Source organism: Pungitius pungitius, chromosome 4 (assembly GCF_949316345.1).
Source record: "Pungitius pungitius chromosome 4, fPunPun2.1, whole genome shotgun sequence".
In the NCBI taxonomy this organism is placed as follows: Eukaryota; Metazoa; Chordata; class Actinopteri; order Perciformes; family Gasterosteidae; genus Pungitius; species Pungitius pungitius.
In genome coordinates, this window is record NC_084903.1 from 16,683,586 (window position 1) to 16,705,866 (window position 22,281).

Here is a 22,281-nt window from a genome sequence, read left to right on the forward strand (position 1 = left end):
TTCTCTTAATAAAAAAATTTGCATTAGTAAACAATTGATAACCACGATACCTTGACAGCCACTGTTGTATAATCCTCTGTTTGGTTGCTGAAATGTATGAAAAACCTCATATGTGTTATAAAAACATGAACTTGTTTCATGTTGTGTGTTTCTTGGCTACATTGATAGTTTCACTGTGGCTAGAGAACCGTCCCTGTTTGCCTCTCTGACCTTGTATAGGCAAATGGCCTGATGGCCATCAATCATGCTTGATGCTTGTGTCCTTTTGTCCTGTCCTGGGTTTCTCACTCGGGCCAGGTGTGCTTCAGGCGGCGCGGCGTGTATTCTGCGCTCAAGCAACGCAAGAGTCTTCGTTGGTTTGCAGAGACGTGGAATCTGGGAGTTCCAGTTTAAACATCGCATCTATCATTTTTATTGGGTAACATTCCTGCAAAAGCACAACTCCAACCTTCTTGGCGGACTAACAAAACGCCCTCTGCGTTGGCACCTCATTCACATAAATAGGTCCTGTTTTTTTCAGGACTGTTGTCTTTCTAAAGGTGGTGTAAACATAATCTTGAGGAGTACAGCGCTGCTGGAACCCAGCGTGCTGGCTCTGTGATCCATCTCATAAATTATGTGGTTATTATTAATACTAGAAAGGAAATGCGTGTGTAAATCAGAGACAAAAGACAGGTGTCAAAACTGGAAGCCTGGTTTTAATTGATATTGCTCTACTGTAATAATCCTGAAAGGCATAGTCTTGAGTAACACATGTACTGTTTCAACCCATAGTAGTTTAAGTTACAGAATCATAGGTCTCTCTTTTTGCATTGAACATTATATACAATGTGAAATAAATACATTTACACAAATGGACATTATTGTTGGAGCACACTTGTATGATACACGTCACAAAAATATACAGGTTATTGTTTCTTTTTTTCTTTTTTTTTCCATTTACTGATGTGAAGCACATCTAAAATCTACAGACATGTTTTTAATAACACTACAGGGTCTTCTCTCATACACAGCTCTTCTCCACCGCGCCAGGGACGTCTCGAGCGCCGAATATCTTATGAATCCAAATTTGTCATCGTGCTCCCCCCCCCCCCCGTAAAATATTTTCTTCTCATTTGCAAATTCAGTCTGAGGGGGTCAGCTGCAGCAGTTACATTTGGGGATTAAATACAGCTAAATGACTAAACGCTGTCGAGTTGTAGATAGACACGTTTCAGGGGCAGCCTTAACAACTTCATCCTTCTGCTACAGCTAATCTATTGTTTCATAGAGTATTTGCAACTAATAGGATGTGAGTTCTGGGCGATAACACGGTGTCCAAAGTGCAACCAGGTCAAACTTTCTCTATCGATGTCCCAGACAGTTCTTCGTCCAACACTTGTCTTAGAAAATACTAGTTTGGTTTGTCGTCATTTATATGGTTTAAGCTTAAACCACAGAATAAGTTTAACAGCTTCAACAGCATTTACAAGTAAAATACAAACACAAACAAGTGCAGCTTACGTCTCGTCATTGCACAAAATATTGCTTTTTTAAACAAAAAAAAGAAAAAGAAAAAACTGTTTTGTCTAATACATTTAAATAATATCTTGGCTATGAGCAGCAATTTCAACAAAACCTCTGAAAGAATCACAAAGTCTCCCTCCTGATTTTAGCTGGTAGATTTATTATTTTTATAACAAAGTGGCACTGGGTGAACCATTTCCTGTCACGAAACATATAACTTCATATCAGTATTTGTAAGCTTAGAAATGTAACTTTTTTCATGTTAAAATCAATTCCAGCCATTACAGCCTCGGGGAGACGTGTAACATCTTTCATCGCCTTGAATCGTCCAGAAGTACACGGCATTGTTTTGACAATCGACAAATAAATTAAGAAGAGAAACAATGGTAAGAAAAGAGCACCTTTCTTCCATAAATCGTTTTTTCAAATGATGTACAGTGGATGATAAGAAATACCATCTGTCTGAAGAGAAGGTGTTTGCAGTTACAATCAAAACAGGAAATTCACCTGTCATCAGGGATTTTGCCTAAATATATTTATATGCACCTGTTAAATTGTTTGTGTGTATGTTTTTCTCAGATTATATGTTAATGTTTAACACCTTTGATGAGTTCAAGCAAGAATTAATGCTATTAGCGCACACTTTATAAATGTGTGTATAAAGAGGCAAAAGGATTAGAGTAACATGTTCATTAAAGGAGACTTTGAGTTTAAATCTTGAGTTCTTAATTCTGGGGCCAAACCAGGTCGCACAATATTGTGTTGTGCATCGAGCAGAGAAACAGCAAATGCAAACTAAACACGTTGAGCTTTTCTTTAACAATTCCCGTCAACCCACGAAAAAAAAAATGGCAGTCCTAAATTTCAACCGTCCGATCACTTTTCAACTCTTTGTTGTAAAACAAGGTATCTTCCTGTAAACAATCTTAAAACGGGACACAACTACGGGGAAAGAAGTCTTTCATCTTCATATTTTCTCTTGAAACAGTGGATGATTGAGTCGAGCTGAATGGAAGGCAGTTATGTACAGCAAGTTATCAAAAAAGAGTCACCTACAGTTCTGAATTACTCAAATGTCCTTTTCATTTCATCGTTATTTTAGCCTAAAGATATACAGTATATTGTTAATTCTACAGGAAATGTACACAAATGATCCCTTTTTTAATACTCGTATGTTGTTTCATCGTTTAGGTACTAAATATTTCATTATTTATGTATAGTTTGGTAAAGAGGAATACTGTAATTTGATCTTGGTGGTCTAATTTCTAGAAGAAGAGCCTTGAACCCAGTTGGATTGGTTGAGAGGGAATCCGGAGCCCAGAGCCCCAGTGGACGGATTCGCAAGACAGACAACGTGGCCTCCAGTTTACTCTGTTGTTTAAAGAAGAAGCACACAGCACAAGAACGGAAATCACCACAAGAAAGAGTACACCGCAACGCCTTAGAGGGCTTCCAAGAGGAGGAGAGGAACAAACAGAAAGACTGAAACAAAAAAAACATAAAAATAAAGAAACTGGGTTTTTTCTTGATAGAAAAAACAGCGAACATGAAACACACATCGAGGCTGAACTACATTTTTTTTCTTCTTATTTTGTTTTCAAAAAAATGTCTTATTTTAGAATTATAATCTGTATAATTTACAATATACAATGTTTAAGAACGCTGAGAAAATACCCCTTACTGATATTTGATACAGAGCATGATGTTAAAGATCAACTATACCTAAATTGCTGCACTCTTCTGCTGTGACAGGTTGCCATTTTAGATTAAATTAAACCGTCATCTACAATATACATTTTGGCATTCTTATTCGGCTTCTGAAATGGCAAACAATGATGTAAAAAGATCCCTCAACTGTCTGCCTGTTAAAGCTGTGATCCGTCAGCCGTACGGTCTCACTATAATGATGAAATCAATGTTTCTTCATTCGACTGAAAAATTGTCCGGTAAGCGCAGCTTCTATTTCTCGCAGCTAAACACTTCACTTAAATTGAATGGGTAAGTATTGACTTTTACTTTAAGGACGTCTGTGCGGTAACAGGTTTAATTAATTTAGGCAATCAAATTCACATCAAATGCAAAAATGCTATTGATGAGAATTCTGCCTGTCCACTTAAAATGTTGTCAATGTTAGGATTTAGTGGACGAATGATAAGCATATATATATATATATGAATAAGAGCAAAAACCGCTTTACAATTAACTCATAAGACTACCTATCATCAATTTGATCAATTTGATCAATTTTACTTAGGATGGATGGTTTCCACCATAAAAACATATGAGCACGTATTTTAAAATGTTCAAATAAAGTCTCTGACAACAGGAAGTGGAATAGCGAGCTAACACGAAGCAGCCATTGTGGTGGTTCATTGATTTTGACAGATTAACATTCCATCGTCACATATCTGGTCCATACTTGTTCCCTTCTTACTTTCCCTCACAAATGAAATATTGAATGTTATCTAATAGCTTATGGCAAGTTACAGAGAAAAAGAGAAGATACAAACTCTCCTCAAATCCCCTTTTCTCTTCCAAATTTAAGACTGGCACGTTATGTTAATATGCAGACTTAGTCCATATGCACAAACCCTCCCTTTAAAACCACTATGGCTCAGAGTTTTCTAAGATAAACGCTGATTTGTTAATACATTATTACTTGTTATATTTATGTATTTATATATATATATATGATAATTGCTGAAAGTGGTCAAGCTGATAGAAAAAAGGAACGACATATCGATTGATTCGGTTTTAAGAAGACAAGATTAATAACGAAAACAAAGCCGTGTTATATGTCATATACAGGATGACAGTTATTTACAACCCTAATACTGCTTTCATTGCTAAGATTATTTTCAATATATAAATTGAGAAAGAAAAGAAAGAAGATAAGGAGAAATAAGGAGTTGTTGTTCAATCAGTTTTGTCAGGACACCTTTCCTTGCGGTTCGTATTGCGTTGAGCGACTGAAGCGACACTTTCGCTCCCCGAATGAATCCCAAAAATAACTCTCCAGAGATGCGCTGGACGCTGTGAATGCAACAAAGCACGGAGGGCTGTGCCGGAGTGACGCTTTGCAGTGTTTGGGGTTTGGTTTGGGCAATGAGCACGGGCTGGACCATTCTTAATAAAAGAAATACAGAGAATGTGGACGGAGCCTTCATCTACCAGCGGGACAAACAGGAATCAATCATCGATTGGTTGTTTGGTAAAATATCGACACCGTGAACTCTTGTCAGTTAATCAAACTTCAAGAGGTTTGGATATTTGAATACATTTTCAGCCACACCAATTCTATGGGTGTACTGACAGTATTTTGGGAGGCCATGGCCTTCAGTAAATACAACAAATAGTGAAGTTGGGTTGAAGTAACGGAGTCATGGGAAACCAGGAATTGAATTTTGGGAAAAACAAAAAAAAGCATGTTTACAGCAGTGGTTTCTAACCCTGGTCCCGGCCCTGCTGGTTTTCATAATAATCACACACATTTTGAATCACTGGTGGAGGAGAAAACCAGCAGCAGTCTTGAGGCCCAGCATTGAAAGCCACCGGTAGACCAGAGACAGTTTTTGGGATGTGACGTTTAAAGTTTGCTGGCATCCTTTGAATGGATGAGCTCCATTCTTTGGCAGGGCAAATCTCCTCTTCTTTTTTTTTCCTGTCCATCCATCCAAATCTCATTGTACACGTAATTTACCAACACACGTAATGAACAGTTCTTTAGTGTTCCTTTTTCTCTCCACTCGATTCCTTCGTGAACACTTACAAAACATCTTGAAATGGGGCGGGGAAAGGAGACACAAGTGCAGTCGTAAAGTCTCGTAGAACTAAAATGAAGTTTTTAGTTTCTTTTAAATGTCCTCATTCAAGCGCATGTCTTTTAACAACATTTTAGTTGTTATTAAATGCATACAAGTTTTGCCGTCTTCAATGTTCGGAGACACTGTGGTAACTATTGAGTGGTTTTCAATAGTTTTAAAGGAAATGTCTTCTTCCCTTGGTCATTTCGGGGTCATTTCAGTGTGTCAGCACGTTTCCCCAGAACTAAAGGGTGAGAGAGCACCCTTTGTGAACGTCGCTGGAGGTTCCGGGGTTCAGGTACGAGGTTCGGACTTCTTGTTTATTCAAAGGGGAGGCTGTCAGCAGAAGTACTTCAGGAATTTCGGTGTGTGTGTGTGCGTGTGTGTTTGCGTGAGAGTGTCTGTGTGTAAAAGAGCAAGAGGTCATTCAAAGTGAGACTCGGACCGGCGTCTAGCTGTCCGTGGATCTGTTCTCCCGTCCTCAGACCTTGGCCTCCAGCAGCTCCAGGAACAGTTTGTGCATCGGGACTTTGCCGTCCTGCTTGATGCTGTAGAAGTGTTGCACAGCTTTGGTGGAGGTCTGGCGGAGGAGGGGGAGGGTCATGAGCAGCTTGCCGGCCCGGCGGGGGTCCTCCTGGTGCTGGGAGGCCTCGTAGTCCTGCAGGGCCTCATGGAGCACATCTTGGAGCTTCTGCACTGCATCCACATCTTCAATATGCATGGAGTCTAGAAAAAGACAAAAAGATAGGACTCAAATTTAATTGAGGAGAAAAATGTAGATTAAATGTGGATTAGTCAGCCCCTTGAGCTGACTGAAATGGTCATGAGGTCAGGTTTATCACTGCAGAAAGCTGGCGTGAACTCTGGAAGGCTGAAGATCAAACACAAAATCCAAACAGCCTCATTGCAGTGATCCCACTGAAAGGTCACAAACTCAGGGTAGGAAAGTGTATTGCAATGTGATCTCTCAATCTTTATTTGAATATAAACAACAGCATCAGTGTTTTGGTTGTCTGGTTACACCTGAATTCAGGATTTGGGGCATTAAAAGCAATGTCTGCTGACTTCTCTGGCTCCAAAGTGTGGATCTACGGGAGTGAACACACATCGAGACGAGATGGACTTGTAGAATGATGAGAGATGCAGGAGCCTCTGTGAGTCGGTGTGTGTGTGTGTGTGTTAATCTGTAATCTCTCTATGAGTTGGCATGTAAGGTGCGTTTTAGCATATGTGGCAGTAAAGGGGGAGAATGCCCCTCAATAGTAATGCTCCATATTGCCCCGTGGGGAGGCAAAGTCTTAATGGGAGCTGGCCTTTAGCTTGCAACCTCCGATCAATGTCTCCGATCAATGACTACATGCATGTTAAATAATAATCACAAGGAAACTATTGATAGGCCACCACACCCAAACACACACACACACACACACACACACACACACACACACACACACACACACACACACACACACACACACACACACACACACACACACACAGGGGATGAGATCTACAGTTTGAGTGCATGTAGAACAATTAAAACAAAACTATGGTGCTGTACTTCTGACACAAAGCCGTGCTCACACCTGATGAACACAAACACACTTACGCACCAGTGAGCCTAGAAAAAGAAAGTCTGAAATTGCACAAACATGCATTTCATGGTATGGGAATCGTAAAAATTATACTGTCAAGCTAAAATGTGGTAACGCAGCTACACACACACATAGAGGTCTGCGCTTACACAAACACAATCAAAGTGGTGGATCTATAGAGTGTAATGCATGTATCAGTATGCAGGACCAGACCAGTCAGTGGCTTGGATTCTATAGGATCAATACCAAACTCAGCTTCTATCTGTTCTATTTTCTTTACTTTTCTCACAGTTTAAATAGTGCGGGTTGTCCAGAGGTCTGGATTTTTGTTATTTCTTTGCAGTTCAATGACATTTTGTTAGGCGAAAAGCTTTGATGCGGGAATGGTTAATGAAGTGGATTCTCATCTGAATTGTTGTATCATTATTTTCTTTCATTTTTACTTTATTTATTTATAACATTTTCAGGCCCAATATTAAATCTCTTATGCCTCTCTTGTTAAGTAAAGCCACAACATAAACTGGGCAGATGTAAAACAAACAAATATTGATGTCCTGAATGTACTAATTTATGAGTATTACTATTGGTCGAAATTGTTAAACAACTCCATGCCCCTCATTATTCTTGGATTACTAAAAAGTGGTCACCTGAAGTGCAGCCTCCAATGACGACGCGTTAAAATGAAGTTGAATGAGTTTCACATAGTTTTAATTACACGCTGCGTTTAGTATTAACGCTGGTGTACAGCCGCTGCTTCCCCAGCTCTGACCCTCAGCACACTCACAAGGAAAACAGCAGGCGTTAATGAGCACACGCACATACGTCTGTTGAAACACACGTGAACACACTTTAACATGAAACTCTCAGTGCACACACACACATTAATGCACAGACACACACACACACCGACACACACTTGTTTCCCATGGCTAGTTTAGCTGTCTTTACATGTGGGGCACGTTTGCTAACATTTCTTAAGGCTTGGCTTCATTAATGCAGACGATTAGCATCCTGTGAATTAATTAGTGTCAGTGCCCTTCAAAATGCTAATGCTAGCATTCTGTTGTCTTAAACAGCAGTCAGAGTCTGAGTAATAATGCAAAGTTCCTTTTTTTTGGTGTCAGCTGTATGATTTCAATCACTTCAAAGAACAACTGTGTACAAATGTGAGTTTGGTCCACAGTGAAGTAAGCTTTTGATGGATAATTATTCCCCAGGTTTATATGCGTACATTTTGAGTTGGATGTGCCAAACTAACACAAGGGATTTCAGCTTTTGTGTGAGTTTGTGTGTCAATGTGTGACTAAAGATCTGACTGATATAACAACAGAAAAAGATTTGTTGACCCTAAGCGGATTAATACTTTTAATTCAATGAATTATCAAGGAAACACCTTCTCTGGTTCCATAGTGTGAAATGTAAAGTTCTTGCTTTCTGTCTTTTGTATTTAAAAAAAATAAATACATTTTGATTTTGGTGGGGACGAAAGAAGCATTTTGATGACGTCCTGTTGGAAAATGCAATAGACACGAAAGGCTTAACAATACCTAGATTTTACAGATGATGCAGATAAATCTGCATCATCTTTCATCTATCATTTAAGCCGCTCTCTCTACCAGACCAGTTCATGCATCCCACCATTGGGTTTACAGGCACAAAGCAGAACCGGTTTGCCAAAGAAGTCTTCATAACCACCATTATGGTCATCCACACTCTTATCCAGCCAGCAGAACCATTTATAGACTGACACATACACACAAACGGCCACGGCCAAGAGATGGATGGTCACCCAATGGAAAAATAACACGTCAATACCTTCTGAACGTGCATGATATCATGTGCTGAAGTTTGTGAGCAAATGGTTTTAGTTGCTCACATTAAAGTGCACAACAACAACTTCTGTACTTTAATGTCTTCACGTATTTGTCAAAGACAGAAAGATACAATTGGAATATTAGAGAAAAAGCGGCAAAGTATATATGCGTTGATGGTGGCAGAATAGGAACAAAAGGCTCCTCCCTCCCTATTCAAAGCTCTCCCATTGCACTCTACCATTTAAACACATTGTATTGACAGCCACCCCCTTGTAATTAAAGAGTACTGAAGAGCTGGCCGGCTTCCAAGACAAAGTTCAAAAGACGGGTCATGGGAGGAGGAAGCCGTGTGTGTGTGCGTGAGTGTGTCAGTCAGCTGTCGATGCCGCTGGACACATCAGAGAGGGGCCTGTATCGACAGACTTTGGGTTCTAATGATTTCAGCTTATTTAACAGGCATCTGAAGAGACGACTATGCTAATTGTAAAAGGGATCGCCACTTTGTTTGGGGGTCGGAGGTGAGTTTCTGGTTGGAAATTAGTGCATGTTTGTACCTTTGCCGTGTGTATGTATTTATTAAGTAATTGTTGGTAGGGGTGGCTATTGAGAGTAATGATGGCAAACACGTGTGAGGCTTCGACAGTGAAAGCGGGAGGTCTGACAACGGCAGGTGCTGTAAAAGAAAAAAAACACTCTGGAAGTATGCAGCCAGTGTAACCGCTGTGTGTCTGCGGGTGTTTTTAGATGCAGAGTATTGAAAGCCGTCCTTTGATGGTTCAGTCTAAATGAGTCCCGTGGGGCGGGAGATTCCACGGATTAACTCTTTCTCTACCAGTCGCATGAAAACAAACTCAAACAGACACACAGTCAAAAAAAAGGGAAGAATTTCCTACCTGAGTTAGCCAAAGCAATGGCCTTGAGAGCGACAAATTCCTCCTTCTCCAGCTTCATGGTCTTGTATTTCTTGACCAGCTGAAGGATGGCATTGTTCAGGTCCAGAAGCCCGGCGAGCTTCGACTGGTCCTCGTCCATTATGTAGTCCTCAGCGTACACCAACTAATAACAGACACAACGAGGTTGCAAATGAACATGCCTTCATGCATATATTTATATATTTCATTAGATCAATAAGCAAAAAAATGTATGCCGACCTTGTCTTCAAAGGACAGGGAGCGGTACACAACCCGTAGGATCAAGATCTCCATCCATGCACTCTGCAGTAGACTCATTTGGTCTGCCAAAGAAAGCGTAGAGAACCCTGGGGACAATTGAGAGAAAGAAAAGCAGGAGGGAGGATTGTTAATTATTCAGCCCCAAAAACAGCAACGAGCCCTGCACTGTGTTTTCATCGGTGAAAGTAGTAACATAAACAGCTGTTCTGAAAAAGTAAAACTAAGCGCAATTGAAAAGGAGTGAGTAAAGCTGGTTTGTAGCGTGTGCGTGAGGGTCAAGATCGGCTCTCCTCCCTTCCCTCCCCCCCTCCATCCATCCAGTTGACCAGTTGTCCTCCTCCTCGTCCTCCTCTTCCTCGCTCCCCTGTGCCCTGGGCCGTTCTCTGGGGAAAGGCGGGCCTTATCTCCCCTTGACACAGCCTCCGTGGATCAATGCTGGTCATCGCCGCTGCAACGCTTCAACGTGCACGCGCGCGCGCACGCACGCACACACTCTATTGTTGCTATGGCCTCAAAACTTCTGCTTGCTCTGGTGTCAATCCATGTCTTTCTATTTGCCTACGTCTGTATCTGTCTGTCTCTCCAATCGCAATCCATGGCCTTTTATCTGTCGGTGTCTATCTACGACTGACCATCTGTGCGTCTGATTCTGGCTTCACCTTCCCTCCATCCAGCATGATACATCTCGGACTGCATGTCCGCTCTATTTGGATCTCTGGTCTGTTTGTGCTTGCAGCATTAATCTTTCATTTTGTTTGTAATATCTCCGTTGCTTTATTTCAAACGCTTCGACTACATCCTTACTTAAGCGCACCAGCGTCTCGTTTGGTGTCTCACTCCCTCTCTTTGTCAATATCTTTAATGGAACACCTGCCCACTCACACCTTTCCTCACAGCTGTCCCGTCCTCAAAACACCTGTTCATTTATACGTGCACGTGCAGGCCTTCATAGGAAAAGTAAAGAGAGTGGCCCATGTGAGCAAACCTGTCAGACCTCACTGCAGCCCTCCAGTGTTGGTGTGTGTATGTATGTGTGTGTGTGTGTGTGTGTGTGTGTGTGTGTGTGTGTGTGTGTGTGTGTGTGTGTCTGTGTCTGTGTGAGGAGTATCCTGCCAGGAGACGCAGGCAGATGAGAGGGAAGATATTTCTTAATCAACATCTGCTGCCATGCTGCCTCCTCTTGAGATAGTAGGTGTATGACAGTATGTGTGTTGGTGTGTGTACGTGTGCGCGTGCATTAGGGGCTCTTATCTCACAACGTGTTGATGGGTAATGTCAGGCGTCTCATTATGTCCAGGTTGCAAGCTATTGTTGTTTGTAATGTACTCCAATTCATTCAACTGTTAACATGTCCAACAAATTGCTGATACACACAAACACACATTCATACAGTAGATAGACACCGCCACACACGCACATATAGTATCACATATACATAAATCTATGCATAGGAATTCAAATTAATACACACACACACACACACACACACACACACACACACACACACACACACACACACACACACACACACACACACACACACACTGCACAGTAAAGGAAGCAGTACTGTTGCCAACTGGCAGTGTCTTCTTCTACTTAATGAAATCATCAGAAGGGATTAGAGGTGAATTTCTTAAGGGGGTCTTCACGCACACACCCTGGTGTGCACACACATCTCTTTCACAGAGGCACACGTCTTAAGGGGATGCTGAAGACTTCTCCACTCATCGTGGGCAGGGGAATGAGCGTGGGCACCGCTAAAATTAACGGACACACTTATTGAATCTGTTTAAACCCCTGGGGTCAAGTGAAGAGATGAGCACATGAGTAAGGGGTTGCTATCATTTGATGCTGTCACTGGTTGTGTGTTTGTGAGGGCAGGGCAATTTTCAGCGCTTTGCTATTGGGAGCAAACACAGAGACACACCTACAAACACACACACACACACATACACACACACTGAGTCATGGATACATACGAAAAATGTTAATGTCATCTAAAACATGGCTGAATGACTGGGCCTTGAGTCCATAATTTGATTAACACATACCTCACACGTCCACAAACATCTCCCTGATTACACATAACATGCACAAACACACGCACAAAGGAAATACCGATAATTAAAACCCCTGTGATTAATTTATTGAGCTGAAAGTGCAGCTTTTTTTCTTATTGAGGTACACGCCAATGATTTTTATCAGGACGTGGTTGTGTGTATGTGGGTGTGAGTGAGGTTTTCATGAATATCTGCATGCTTATATTGCATACTTGAACGCAATTCACATTACTGTCCTTTAAGCAGGCGGGATTATCCTCATATGCATACATTCCCGTACATGTTTTGTGGGTCTCTGCATGTGCGTCTCCCTCCGTGTGTATTACTCTGTGTTTGTGTATGTGCGCCTTCTCAACCCCTCCCCTCCCCAACTAGCCTGTCTGCGCTGTTCAGCCATCCAATGCCTCTTATCTGTCTGATTAATAGGCGGCCAGCTTTAGGACAAATTAATTAACAGATAACGCCATCTCTCCCTTCTTTGCTTCCTCCCCTCCTTCTCATGAAGCGATCGATACAGCAGAAGAAAAGAAACATCAATGGGAATTTAGTGCTGATGATGGAGAGAGAGAGAGAGAGAGGTATTGATGGAGAGAGAGAGAGAGAGAGCATGAGAATGAGTGAGACGAAGGAGAGAAGAAAGTAAAAGGTGGTGGTAGTGAGGCTGGGAGGGGCGGAGACCTTTCTTTCATACCTGTGATTTCACTTGACAAAGGAAGGTTCCCTATTTGGCTCTAATTACATTCCCTTTCTGGCCATTGTTGATAAGGCATTGCATACTATATGTGGAAGTATGAGTGGGTTTGTGGGTATTTGTGAGCGTTGTACAGTGTTTACTGTGGTAGAGCCGGGCTGAGCTGAATGTACAGTGGTGTACATGAAAATAAAGTTATATTTTGATATAAACTTTAAAGAAGAGAATTGCTACATGACATACAAGTAAAGTGTTCCTTGGACACCCTTATTGGATATTGGATATATCCTTATGTCTTTGAAATAACTCATCTACATCTTTTCTCATCTCTCTTACAATGTACGACTTCCTATATCAAAACCATTTATTTGTATATACATTTACATTTTTCGAGACATTATTACTAATATTTTTATCAAACACAATGTGTTGAATTTGATTGAGATTAGTTAAAGTGTGCGTGAGGTCAACTAAGTGACACAGACTGTGTGCGTGCGTGTGTGTGTGTGTGTCTGTGCTTTTGCTCAAATCAGGTAAAATATTAGGACGCTCTCTGCTATCAGTGCAGGTACAGAAGGAGATTGAAAGGGTGTGTGTAGGTATGTGTGTGTGTGTGTGCGCCACACGTTGGTCTGACAGAAAGAGGCTGCAGTGCAGTCATGCAGACTTAACCTCTACTGCTTGCTCTTGTGCTCTTTTTCTTTTTTCTTTCCTCTGCCTTTTGCTCTATCAGACACACACGTAAAGACAAACACACACACAAACACACGTCGATTCCCCAGCCACCCTGCGGCCTGTTTGTCTGCCAAATGAGTCCTGACTGCACGTTTACACCCGAGACCGCACAACAGTCTGGCACAGACACACACACACACACACACACACGCAGGATAGCCCTCTCTCACGCCCCAGTTGCTATGAAGACACACACCAACACACATATCCAGGAGGCCTATATATGTTTTCTTGTGGTTAGAGGGCAAATGGGAACCAGTGAGAACCGATTGTAATGCTTATGAGTACATGTGCATTTGTGTGTGTGTAGTTTGTGACATTTGTAAAGCTACTTGTATGTCCATGCGCGTCTTTGTGTTTGTACGATAGTTTGCGATACCTAATACATCAAAGAGGCGTATTCTGTGTGTCTATGAATGTGACAGGTGTGAAAACTGATTGCAATGTTGATCTAGTCCCAATTATTATAGATAATATTAACATGAAAAGGTGTGATTGGAAAACCCCTGTGAATGTTGGTTTTATAAAAGAAACTCAAGGTGAAATTGAGGAAGTGGAAACCATATTGGTAATACGTCTCTGATACGTGTTAGCGTGTATTACATACACAGAAACTGAATAATTTAACATCCCATAAAGCGCTGCTGATTAAAAATGTTTCAATTACAGCAACGCCATAATTGCGATTTTCATCCTTTTCTCTCAAAAACGCTAATTTCGTGATCTCTGCGAAAGACAGTTTTGTAAATGACCAAATTTGAATTGTGTGTCAGCGATGACAACGTTTTCTTGTTGTATTTGCTCAATTGAATTATTGAAATTGAAAGCGACAGATCAAAAAGACCTCAAAGATCAGGGGAAAATATGTGTGTGTGTTGCCATGGACGCGGGTCAGCTCAGTGTTGTTGGACCACATCTGATCTGAAGGAGCCAACTGCCACTTAACCCCCAGTATGAGAACGTGGATTGGACAGAATGGGCCTCGTCTGTCTGCAAAACCTCACACATTTTGCTGAACTGTTTCATTTAATCATTATCTTCAGATTAGGGTTGTAACTGTGCTGATATCCAGTGTATAAGATTGTGGTGCGATACAAATATGCAATAGGGAGGCATTTTGGAGGCTTTTTTTTTTACACGCAATTCAGCCAACATCTGCAGGCATCTGGAGAGCAATGATATACAACTAATGTCTCTCGCTGGAGTTAAATCAGCGACGTTGCGGTCTGACATAACATACAATGGTTTCTTTTTAAGTGTTTGGTTTCTTTTTTTATGTTATATGTTTCTTCAAACATGTTTAGGTTCTGTATTCAAGTCCACCTGCCCCCTCAACATTCATGAAGCGCCTGCTTGCTCTGCTGTCTCATTCGATTACCCCAGGACACATTAAACTGGAAACTTCTCAGTGTGTCATAACAATCTAACAGCAAAGCCTAACACTGTATTCGAGGCTTTTGCATAAGGTTCACACATGTCATAGAAATGTAGCATAACATAGCAAAACTGAATCCCCATTAAGCACAGTGCAGAAGTGAGGTTCACTGTAAGAGGGGTAGCGTGGCCTACAGCTCCTCATTAGAGATTAACAAGAAGGACGAGTGGTGTCCAACAATGCTATATTAGTGTTATTGGTGTGGTTACCGGTATTTGTCTTCTCTGTTGTAATGGAAAATTTAACGATAGCAACTTTCTCTTGAATGTAGATTAATGATTTGTAACCTTAAGAACTGTGATTTAATCTGATTAATGATCGTCCTGTTCCTTATTGCAGGAAAGGAGGATTGTGGATTGTCTATGTGCGTTATGTATTATACACGTGTTGTGTTCTGCAGGGGACAGATTTAAGTCTTCTGGCCCACTGTGACAGAGATTGCATTAGGACACGTGCAGTGATCAGCAGTCAGGTGTGTGTTCTGTATGCACCACGTGTTATGCGGCTCTGCTCTCTCTCATACCATCTTCTGTATGCGCTTGTGTTTAAATTTGTGTTTGTGTGCACATTGTTGCATGCTGTGTAAGGCAAATGCTCCCTTGTGATGCTGATTGAGTGCGTGTGCCCGTGTCTGTGTGTGTGTGTACAAACTGTTTTGTAGCATACAGCCAGACGCCGGCCCAAATGAACATGGACCCCCTGTGATGGCTTTGGCCAAGCTGAAACTACAGACACACAAGATACAGGCACACGACATGCACGCTGGCAAATGCACACCCATCCACCAGCTGACCTAATTACACAGAGATGCGCAACGAAATGGAAAAAACTCTACCCAGAGATTTGGCTAATTTAGAGGGGCTTAAAGACACACCCACAATTGCACCTAAATGTGATCTGTTTTTGAAAATGGGAGTTGATATAATATTAAAGTCCAAAAACACTTAAAAGTGTGTTTGTGCGTGCAAAGGGCATGAAAATGTTCATGTCCAACTTGCAAGCATGTTCTAATCTTTTACATTTCAATGAGAGGGAAAACTGTTGGAACCACAGAAACAAGACTGTTGCCTTTCAAACCATTGGAAGGTTACGTATACTGTGGACTTAAGTGTGTTTCAAGTGTTTCAATATGTTTGTATAACGGAGCCATGTCTACCATAGCTGATGCTCTTTTATCTGGCCGGGGTTTAAGGTAGATTCAAATGAGATAATAATTGTGTTGTTCAAGGAACAGTTCTTTTCTTTAACAATACATAACAATTTGGCAAACTGGCATTAAAATAGTTTATTTTTGCATTGTTTCTTTACTCAGGGGTTTGACCTTCATGTGCAGAATGAGGTCCATTTGATACTAGATGCCTGTTGTCATGACTCATGTCAACCTGACAGAATGTTTCTTAACACTTGATGTGAACGTACAATCAGGATTTTGTGACATCAGAACTAGTTCAGAAGTGAAAAAAATACTGACTGTTAATTAGGGAGGAGCATATTAAAACATGTTTTGTTGAAGACTGCAGATTAGGGTTAGGTTTTCGGTAGGATTAATTGATCTTGAAATTGAAGTTCTGAAATGAAAAACAACTTGGTTGACGTTAAGGTGTCTGCATTTTAGTTGCACGCGCCAAATGACCAATAGACGAAAGCGGATACATTTTTGTACAGTTACTTTGACTTTTCAAATACACATACATACGTGTACCACTCCCAAACATGCCTTACCACCATCATCCCATTCACCCCCTCACATATTGCTCGCTAAAATATCGTCTTTTTTATTTCTTTCCCCTTCCACCTTCCCCCACTCGCCACTCCACATCCCCCCTTTTGTCTGTGCGGCCTCGGGGAGAGTAGAGCAGTCATAGGGTTGCAGTAGCCTCTAATCAGTGTGAACAGCAAGCTAATTACCAAACCCTCAGCCCTGGCTGACTGTTAATTGCATACATTAGACACCATCAGCAGCACTGCAAGATTAACACTTAAAATCTTCCCATTGCTGTGGTGGGGATGAGAGCTCTGTGTGTGTGTGTGTGTGTGTGTGTGTGTGTGTGTGTGTGTGTGTGTGTGAAAGAGAGTCAGAGGGGGAGAGACAGAGGTGGAGAGGAGGGTCGTGTGCTGTATTCTCCCCGTGCACATGTGTGTGCTGCCTCTGCGGTTGCGGGTGCTAATATTTAATACTTAATTAGAGCTACAATGGAGACACAGCAACAGCTGAGACGTGTGTGTTACAGCGGTTGCTGTGGCGGGGGTTGCTGGTGTGGGGGGCGGCCGGTCGTTGAGGGCAACCCCAAGTCTCTGTGGAGACGCCAGATGGAGTGACATTAAGAGCATTGCATTTCAAATGATAAAATATCAATATTTACATTTTAATTACCCACTTCCAGCTCCGCCAGGGCCATGTGAAGGAGTGTGTCGGTGAGTGTGTGTGGGTATGTGGCGCCGCTAGCTCCACTGAGGTCATGCCTTCTTATCTCTTTATAAAGTCAAGTGTGCTGCTCAAGGGAAAATAGTCTGTTCCGCTTGAGCAGATCTTGGTGAAATGCACATCATGCAAAATAACTATTTCTACACAATTTCTTTTTTTCTGGCATTATTTCTTATTGCCTATTTTTCTTTTACTCAGACCATCCTGTCTTCCTCTAATCCTTGTCCCTCCCTTCTTCAAAAAACAATGCTGATGCAGGCAGGGATAACCACTGTGTGGGAGAGCATGTGCACACAAATCTGTCAGGGGAATTAACCGTGTGTACACAAAATTGAGAAGCTTACACACCAACACCCTCTGTCCGTCTCTCTGTTTGTCTGACTGTCTCTCTTGCACAGATAGACTGCTGACAGACAACTTTTTAAACCAAAAGCATATACGTACATAAAAGAACGAAGGGGACATCATTGTATCTCTTGTATGCCTATACCTGACGTCTAGATAAACACAGCTGGACATACTGCTTTGTTTCAATGGCGCTTTCCATTTATTCGAAAGCATCATTATGAAAAACACTAAGACACTGATTGAACCTTACATCCAAATTCATACCCGAGGGAAAGTCACCCCATGTCAGTCAAGACTCGACGAGACACTGAAAAAATGAGTCCCTCTCAGGCCATCTGCAGCATTCAGTCAGTGGCCTTCAACAATGCCAAGTACAGTACTACAATTTTAGCTTTGTCAGGTGGCAACACATTCCAACTTGAAATATTTTGTTACCGCAATCCTCTAGATGTAAGAAGTGGAAAGGGGGAATCCTTCCTGAGAAATACCGTATTGCCAGTGATTGAATTATGTGAAGGACAAGTGGGTCAAGAGGAAATGTTCTATCTATCTATCTATCTATCTAGTGTGTGATTAATTCATTTTCCCAGATTGTTCAATTAACTGGGTTGTGGTGGTCTATTGATCTCTGGGTGGATTATCTTTTCAGAACAATATCCTGCAATACCAATTTCTACTGACTAGCCCAAGTATCAGCAAATGGGCTGCCCTGCAATCAAAACCACTGTTTTTGTATGCAAAGATTATTACGTAAGATTGTTTGTCGTCACATGTATTGTGAGACTTACACGGGCAACATTTTGCAATAAAAAGGAGTATTGATTCATGAATAAAAACTTGCTGATTGTGGCTTTAAGACAAAATCCAATGGTCCCTGTCCAAGCCTGGTGTCTGTATATGAGATTATGAGGCTGTGTTGATTGTATCTTCCTAATCCCCCGTAGCTTTCCACAGAGAGAGGACCGTAGAAACTCCACATGGATTAATTTACCGTCACAGATTAAAGATATGGTTTCCAATATCAACATCCAGGACAAGCATTGAGAGAAAAAGGCTTGACACTGGTGCATTAGAAAAAAAAAAAAGAAGACAGAGAATGAAAGAGACACAGACTGAAGAAAAGACAGAGATGAAAACGAATGCGCACAGAGAGACAGCATTCTTTCCCACAGCATTGTGTCTTAATGTCCTAGCTCGAAGACACGAACATTAGACCTCATTCCACCTCCTCATCTGGGCCTGAAAAAGCCTGGGCTGAAAATCTTAATTAATTGTCCAATAGTGCTGCGGGGTCATTATGCATTGCAATAAAGAAGCGTGTAATTATGAGATTTAACAGCCATTACCAAGGCCAGGAACTCATATGTCATCATCAGCAACCAAGCCAATGGTTTGGTAGGGCTGTGCGTGTGGCTTGATGGACAGCACACACACGTGCACCATACACACACTTGAATACATGCATACTGTTCATGTAGGTAAATAATGTTTGTGTTTATGTGTGAGAGAAGTGTGTGCAGCTGTTACATACACCTATGCACGCGTTAAACTCACAAACAGATCACAAACTGAAAGGGTACACAGGCAGGAACACACACAGAGAAGCACAGATAGACACACACACACGCGCGCACACACACGCGCACACAAACCAATCCGTCTGACCCAGACAATAAGGCAGCCAGCTGTGATAGCAGCCTGCAGATGAAACATCCCATCAAGATTAAATAGACAAAAAACTACAGACATTATTACTGGCGTGTGTGTGTGTGTTTTGTGTGCGAACACACAGTGAAATACTGAGTCGTGGTCTTCAGCCACATAGCAGATGGGTTGTGAACAAACATGCCTGCGTAGTCAATGCATTTGATTGAAAAACCTAACAAAAAACGTATTTGATAGGAGCTTTAGGTTCAAACCAATAAAAAGGGAAATAAACCCAAATATGGGAAGATCATGCCTTAGACGTTCTGTTTCACCTCTCACCCCTGCTCGGTCGCAGATGCAAGAGCAAGACCAAACTATCTGCCGGTGTTTTCTTCTTTATTTGCAAAAGGTGTCCATGTGTTTTAGGGTTCATACCGCTATCAAATTAATAAATCATTTGTCTCTTTGTGTGTGTTGTGTGCACGGACTATAAGTCTTTCCTGGCTGGTGGCAGGCACGCTCCAATCCTATTTTCCCACCTGCTTATTCCCTGATGGAAAGGATGAATCTTGGACCGTTATTTAAGAATGATGGGTAAAGAATGGGGGAGAGATAGAGAGAGGGAGAGGCAGACGAAAGGCAACCGGAGGAAGATGAGCAAGCAGGTGAGGAATAGACAAAAACAAGTAGAGGAGAAAAAAGGAGAGAGAGCAGGGGAAGGGGGTGAGGATCAATGATCAGGGCAAAAGTGAGAGAGGAAGTCCGAGGAGGATAAACAGATTGAGGAGAGGGCAAAAGATAAAGAGAAAAGGGAGGATAGAAAAGATGGAGACAGAAAGAGAGAGAATGTGGGGAGAGAGAGAGAGAGAGAGAGAATAACTATTTCTTGCCGGTCTGTGAACTTTGCATGAACCGACAGAAATAATGTGATGCCATGACAAGCCTGTCCCTCCTTCCACTAGATTTGCTGCATGCATAGGTGTCTGCTATGTGTGTGTGTGTGTGTGTGGGCAACTGTGAACTCATGTATGTGTGTGAACTCTTTATATTCCTTTTTGTGTGTGGTGTCTGTGTGTGTGTGTGTGTGTGTGTGTGTGTGTGTGTGTGTGTGTGTGTGTGTGTGTGTGCGCGCGTGTGCCCTAACAGATAGAATAGGATGATGATGATTTGAAATGGAGTTTGGCCTGTGCGTAATTATGATCATCTATCTTTATGCCCGCCAGCATATCATATCATATCACATCACATCATCTCTCTCTCTCTTTCTTTCTCAGGCACACACACCCACACACACACACACACACAAACACAAAAGCAAATTGAAAGTAGTAAAAGCTGACTGTTTGCTAGTGATGACTTAGATGATGATGGGCTCAGATGGTGTGCTGATTTATTTGTTACTGCTCATCTGATGTCACGTATTATAAAACTGTGCACGTCTGTGTACGTGTGCATTTGTGCACATTTACTGTGTATTAGTGCTAGATCAGAAGTGCACGTTTGTGTGTATTTATGATCAATGTGTTTGTGTGCATGCTTATTTATGCAGTTTTTTTCTGGTGTGTGTGTGTGTGTGTGTGTGTGACAGACATTATTTGATGCAGATTAGTCGGTGTACTCAGATTGCAGGCTGTGTCTCAAAGGCTGATAGACAAATGAATTAGATTTGCTAATGTAATCACACTAATAAGAAAAACAGCAAAGGGCTGCTGAGAGCAAATCTCATGGCTTCAATATTTGTGTTTCTCTCTCACTTTTAGTTGAATAACCATCGACCAAATGTCTTTCATTAATATATATATATATTTTTTAGATTGCATTCAAAATGATTGAAATTACTTTTAATCAAAGGCTGAGCAGGAGAAACAATGGATTTACATCACACATTACTTTTAACTCTTAACTTAAGTGCAATTTCCAATATACAGGTATTTCCTTTTCTTACTAACTGAGAATCAGAACATAACAAAGAATAATGTTGTGGTGGTTATGTGATGATATTTTTTATGCACCACTCTATGCTCTTTGAATTATTTTTGATTACAGGTCTGATCTGGTGGGACAAATACACAGAGACAGCTGGTAGTTGTGTGTTTCTGAAGTTTTAGGTTGCTTGAATCTAAATGAATCTGAATGTGTGTGTGTGTGTGTATGCGAGAATATTTCTGTCGTGTGTAGAAAATAATGTGTGTTTTTAAAGCTGTGTGTGTTTGAGTGTCGTCATTGGCACATAGTCATGGAAACACTGTCAACATTGTGATGACAAAACAAACACAGGGCATCGGACAGACAGGAGAGTCAACACAGACTGAACGTGCCCTCAGGGACAGAACACGCCTGTGTGCGCGTGTGTATGTACGGGAGGGGAAGAGCGGGACGTGGTAATGAAAACATCAAATTTGGCATTTTCCCCCAAAAAGCATTACAGCATAATGAAATATGATTCTGTACTTTAATAGTTTTCGTATATCTAAACCAAATACAGATATTCCACAGACACACGGCCAATGAAAATGAGGGATCGGTTTTGTTTAAATGTACTCATATGACAATGTTTAGCTTCCTGATCCCATATTATTAAGCCATAACGGCCACAAAGTGAAGTAAAGTAGAAAAGAAAAGCAATGCACAGAAAATGAAAAGGTTTTCCCTCCGCTCTTTTCTAATATTGATGAAATGCTTCCAATACCCACAGGCTTAATCCAATAAAGAAAACCCAACTTAATCCAAACTCGGATATCAAATATTCTTTTCCTAATTTGATTTTATCAATATTTGTTTTCATCTGCAAACAAGTGTGTGTTTGTTTGAACTGCAAGACTATACCATAGTGGTGACACACTGGAAAACAACATCTCTTTTCTGCACCACCGTGGACAATGAAACACAAACGAATGCACGCATGCACACGCACACACACCCGCAAACATGCACATACACACAGAAATAACACATAACGCAAACTATAATCTATAACGTCAGATATGGAAATCAAACACACCCAGTTGAAGGAAACATATGTGTTTAAGAGAAGATAAATTGACCAAAGC

The 22,281-nt window shown here is 41.3% G+C and overlaps 1 protein-coding gene across 6 annotated transcripts in view; it reads right to left on the reverse strand.

Moving 5' to 3' along the window:
• Positions 1 to 678: 678 nt before the first annotated feature.
• The window catches only part of esrrga (estrogen-related receptor gamma a), a 110,059-nt gene continuing 88,456 nt past the window's right edge, over positions 679 to 22,281 (reverse strand). For all 6 annotated transcript variants that reach the window (XM_062561811.1, XM_037488148.2, XM_037488128.2 and 3 more), the window contains exons 7-9: positions 9,870 to 9,976; positions 9,612 to 9,774; positions 679 to 6,035 (exon numbers count right to left, since the gene is read on the reverse strand). In XM_062561811.1, the coding sequence (XP_062417795.1) occupies positions 5,791 to 6,035; positions 9,612 to 9,774; positions 9,870 to 9,976 (515 nt within the window). In that variant the 3' untranslated portion in view covers positions 679 to 5,790. The remainder of the gene's footprint in view (positions 6,036 to 9,611; positions 9,775 to 9,869; positions 9,977 to 22,281) is intronic.